Below are 5,000 nucleotides of genomic sequence, written 5' to 3'. Positions count from 1 at the left end.
TCGTCTCTAATGGACAAAAAGTACTTAGCAATAGAAATGTGGTTCTGTAATGACAAGTGAAAGGGAAAACAACTCGCTTCCGGTTGCCTTCCGCGTCTAAAAAACGTGGCGTGCTTAGCTCTCTATTGTTAACTATGCGCGTGCGCACTAATCGCTCTCTCCACGACCGCAGGCTGAATATTAGGCGTCTTGTGAAGCTCTGTTGAATCAAATGTTGATAATGTGTTAAAGCCGTTTGCCATCCCTGAGGTAAACATCGTTCAGCAAAATCAAGCGGTTGTTGAAACAAATTGGAGCCGTTTGCCCGTAACATCAATTGATACAATTCCTTGGTTCTTTTTATTTTCCAGGGGTTTGCTTCTGCTTCTATCGTACGGTTATTTGATCCTGTCAAATCCCCAAGATGCTATGCAATTATTGCTACCAAAGCGTAACTGTCCTTCCAAATGCCTTCTAGCAATACCACAAGCGAACATCTCTACCATTCTGCCTGCCATTCATACTGTTTTGGACTTTCCAGCGCACCGACCCTGGTTTTGAGAACAACGACTTCCAAGTCGGATCGCACCGAAATCTTACGTACTCGGCTGTTGATCTCGGATATCAAGTCTCCGATGTTAGTACATATGAACTAAGTCCTTTAGTTTGGGCAAGTCAAGCCTGCAGCATATACTTTTATTTTAAAGAACTGAAAGAGGTCAACGAAAAAAAACATTCACGATTCCCACCCGGCTGTCGATATCAAAATAGACTTCAGGCCTCAGTTCTAAAATTTACTTCCTGTTAAACGTTGGCCAAGATTCGTTTACACACCGTTTTAACTAGATGTGCATAGAGTGTGGACCTTCCGACATAGTTACGAAGGCAGAGATTGAATCTGATGGATAGTGACTCATCCACCCTATAAAGGTATCCGGCCATTGAAAACCTGGGGCCAAAGTTATGTCCTTGAAGGCGTTTTCGTTTGCCGGGTCTATCTTTACGTCTGCTCTCTGTCACGCCTTATATCCCTCCGGTTCGCATTTTTGCTGTGAAAGTGTGTACATTACACCCTTCGTTACAACAAGATTATCACCAAACGTCCTGTTGCCGTCCGCCGTTACTTGAAACATTGATGAGCGTGCGTGTATCTCGGTGTGAGGTAGACACTCAAACCCTACAAGCGTTCTCAGTCCCCGGTCGTATTCCCCAAAGGGAATTAGGCACTTTGACATCATCGGGGCTTGTAGGAAGGGGGGGAGGGGGGGGGGGTGTTTTTCAAGGAGTTATTTATTTCCTTCCCCTTTTTGAATATAGTCCCCAGCAAAAGTAACTTTCTATTTTGTAAATAAATGTTGTTTTAATTTATTCAAATATTGCATTAATTGCTGTCAATTACTAAGTGATAAGGAATGACTAGGTTGAAAATGCGTGCGAGTGTGTTGTAAGTGGAATCTCTTAAATTACCTTAAGGCCGGGACACACTAGGCGACAAGTCGCAGCAACATGTCTCTGCTCCAAGTCGCTCCATGTGTACTACTATCTGTTCGGTGCACACGCAGTGATCTCTTATGAGGGGGAATGTGACCTAGTTTTCTAATTCAATATGGCTGACCATATGACGCTCTCTCATTGGTTCATTTATATTTTGTCGCACCGACTTGTTGCCGGAAGTGTACACACGATGCGACAACGCTGCTTTCGCTAACTTTGTCGCTGTGATAAGTCGCACAAATTCAAACTGGTTTGAATTCGTGCGACTGGTCGCGGCGACAAAATTCTGCTGCAGCGACAATGATTTTCATGAAACTAACCGTGTCACACTGGGCAACGTGCCGCAGCGACTTATCGCCTTGTGTGTCCCGGCCTTTAATCGCTTTCAAAAATAGCTACCTAGCTCTGTTAGCTTTGACGGGGGGAGGGGGGGGGGGGGGTGGTACGGACAATGGAAGTGTGGGAGGGGCTAACAGCCTCTCCCTCTCCGCGGCCCCTGTATAGGTGGAGAGATCTTTTACTCCTGCCCGATAAACCAAGGCGCGTTAAGTTGTGAGAATTGTCGGATTATTAATATTTGGACGCAAGTTTGAAAATTTACGACCTGTCCCCGTATGAACGTTTGTTGAGTTCGCTTTGTTCGTTTTTTATGTTACAAAATTACAGTACCGGATGAATTGACAAAATTAACCTCTCATCAGCACGAAAGAGCAAGTGAATAATTTTATACCAAAAAGATTTTTTTTTAACACTGATTGGAAGCCCCTTAAATAATTATCATTTTGTCAAATAACATTTGCTTGCCCCCACATTAAGCGATCATGTTTCGCGTCTTGAAAAACTGCCCTTTGCGGGTCGACATCTCCGTTTAGCAACTGCGTGTGATCCAAAGTCCGCATTTCAATTTCCCGAATCCCCATTGGAGTTGTCCACGGTGGCACCCGAGTCCATTGCTGCTAGAATCTTGGAGACTTGAGCCCGTTTAGCAGTTGTCATTTGTTGTGTGATATGCACAATGGAGTCCATGGCTACCTCTGGATTTTCCTGTACGAGTCTGCAGCGGATGAAAGAGTAACAAAAGCGCTTACGTACAATTCAAGCAGCGAGCCTCTTCATCAGTGGAAAACTTTTAATTAGCATCGTGTTTACGTGCAACGGCAAAGGAAAAACGGCCGGCAGGCCGCAGTTTGTCATAAAAGAATCATAATTCTCTTAATTAACTGTTAGACTTTCAGTAGTGATACGCATGTAAATTCTCCTCTCAATTTCAGTGAAATGTCAATCAGACAGGTATTGAGAATGAAGATTATTATTAGCTTAAATTAAGAGGCGTGATCTTGATATAACACCAAATTCTCATGACTACCCAACAAAGAAAATCTATGGTACTAGTTAGGAGAATGAATGTTTCGATCTTGGGAATGAAAAGGTACTTGTTACCTGTAGCAAACGGGCAAAACATCAGCTCATATCAGACAAGTTTCACTCCCATGCATTTTGGGCAAAAAGACCTTTTAGTCCGTCGTTTGTTGTACACTCGATGCTAAATCTCTCCATTTTTTTAAAAGTGCATGTAGTCTATCGAAAATTCCGCGCTTTCAGAGTAAAACCATATTTACATGTTTCGACGCTAGTTATCCACAAATAGGGACAATCTCAAGAACAATAACACAATAAACACAGTTTACTTAGAGCCTGGAAGGCCCAAACTTGAAAAAGTTCGGCGTAGATCGACTTCAGTGCTTAAAGCAGGTTATCCGTTTCATGGAGAGCGCAAACATGAGTTGTCCAAAACAACCGTCCCCCTTTTAACTCCCAAATGAAAACAAACAAATATAACAACAGCAAGACCTTCCAAACTTCTTTCTCCCTGTGTTATAAAGATTTCAATGTTATATTCAAGCAATAAATTTAAATACGTTTTGACTTGTCGTAGAACCCAGTCTCGTCGGATCCACTTGACATTTTCGTCGATCACAGAGTCTGTTTCACTTAACTCTTTCTCCAGCCACTCCACCACTGCTTTGTTATCGTTCCACAAATAGGACTGCAACCAAACAAAACAATCACCCATTTTACATTTTTGTGATAAATGCTGGATCTACCCTCCTACCATTGGGAGACAGAGAGAGAGAGAGAGAGGGGGAGGGGGGGGGGGGGGGGGGGAGGAGGAAAGGAGGAAAAAGAGAGTAGGACCGGGCACGGGTCTCCCAAGTACATTTTCTGTCCAATCCAAAACCAGGCTCCAGGTTCTTCTTACCTTGGTGTTGCCATGTCCTTCCAAAAACAGCCGTTCCAACATGGAGCACAGTTGACCGCTGGAAATGTCACTAAAAATACAAGGCTCTCAATGAGCAGGATATTTCTAATTCCATAACGTTCTAACAAAAGAATAGGCGCCAGCGTAATGCAAACTATAGAGCGTTTTCAGATGAAGTACCGGAGGCCATGTTGGTGTTCCAAAACAAAGAAATCGCGGCCATGATGGTGTACCAAACTAATCCTCCGGGAATTTAACTCTATTTTTATGCAAATACTTTCCTTTGTTTCAGTAATCCAATATGGCTGCTGGTCACGTGAGTGAAAACGCTCTATGCTATGAGAATCATCAAATTGTATTGGTAGGGGACAGGTCTCGTACTCAAATTTTCCAGGGCAGGACTATCTTGTTCAAAATTAGTGTCTTAACGATGAATTGGAGAAATCTTATCAACGTTCACATCATGTCTAACAATATGCATGGCTGCAATTTTTGTTACTCAAAAGAGGGTTTTGCATAATCAAGAGAATTTTCCTTACGGATTAGCTTTCCTTATCTTTTTCTTTGCATCTCGTGTCATCAAGATCCGCCTGAGACGCCAATAAAAGAACTGACGAGATTCCTTCCAGTTAAGAATATCCTGCCCAAGAAGAAAATAAATAGACAAACGAATAATATTATTAACGTAACATAGGACTCAGCTCCGTAATGTGCAGGACGAAAAGATAGAACGGACCAAATGAGCGAGCCGAGCCGAGAGGGGGATTGCGGAGGGAGGAGTGAGGGAGGCTCTCGATACGTCCTTTTCCCAGGCGCAGTCGGCGCGCTTTGCTGGCCATCCTCAGTCCACGCTTTGGTCGCTTTGCTCTTAGTCAACGCTGAGCCTGTTCACAGGCTGAGGAAAATGCGTGCCAGCAGCTGAATTTAATAATGCAAGATGATTACTTAAGATAGTCGCACGAGATTCTTTGAACACCGAACATAAAGTAGTAAACCAAATAACAGAGCCGTTCATATCGTAAACTATCTATAACAGGCGACCGGGGCGTCTATGTAGTTTTAGGGTTCCAGGGAGGGAGGGGAATTTTAATGGACGAGAGGGGTTTAAAAGAGAGTGGCTTTTCTTGTCTTAACTGTAAGAAAGTCAGCAAAACTAACACCTTTTCGGCGAAAAACTCAAGAAAGTTTATAAATAGCAGACAACCTAGTTCATCCAGTGCTGGGCCACTTAGCGATCAATATCCTAACTTTGAACAGTGATGTCAAT

At 43.2% G+C, this 5,000-nt stretch overlaps 2 protein-coding genes across 4 annotated transcripts in view; one reads left to right on the top strand and one right to left on the bottom strand.

The window, feature by feature from the left end:
• Window positions 1-1,239, top strand: part of LOC138008092 (probable methyltransferase-like protein 25) — a 14,735-nt gene extending 13,496 nt beyond the window's left edge. Inside the window, exon 10 of the mRNA XM_068855293.1 lies at window positions 351-1,239. Coding sequence (XP_068711394.1) covers window positions 351-434 — 84 coding nt within the window. The 3' untranslated portion in view covers window positions 435-1,239. The remainder of the gene's footprint in view (window positions 1-350) is intronic.
• An 89-nt stretch (window positions 1,240-1,328) lies between these two features.
• The window catches only part of LOC138008089 (acetyl-CoA carboxylase-like), an 82,826-nt gene continuing 79,154 nt past the window's right edge, over window positions 1,329-5,000 (bottom strand). For 2 of the 3 annotated variants that reach the window (XM_068855289.1, XM_068855287.1), the window contains exons 69-72: window positions 4,273-4,373; window positions 3,734-3,803; window positions 3,393-3,520; window positions 1,343-2,527 (exon numbers count right to left, since the gene is read on the bottom strand). In XM_068855289.1, coding sequence (XP_068711390.1) covers window positions 2,374-2,527; window positions 3,393-3,520; window positions 3,734-3,803; window positions 4,273-4,373 — 453 coding nt within the window. In that variant the 3' untranslated portion in view covers window positions 1,343-2,373. Of the gene's footprint in view, window positions 2,528-3,392; window positions 3,521-3,733; window positions 3,804-4,272; window positions 4,374-5,000 lie in introns of all 3 variants that reach the window. The other variant, XM_068855288.1, reaches the window with a different exon arrangement.

Source organism: Montipora foliosa, chromosome 6 (assembly GCF_036669935.1).
Source record: "Montipora foliosa isolate CH-2021 chromosome 6, ASM3666993v2, whole genome shotgun sequence".
NCBI classification, from domain to species: Eukaryota; Metazoa; Cnidaria; class Anthozoa; order Scleractinia; family Acroporidae; genus Montipora; species Montipora foliosa.
Note: the sequence above shows the minus strand (reverse complement) of the source record. Positions and strands in the feature narration are given on the sequence as shown.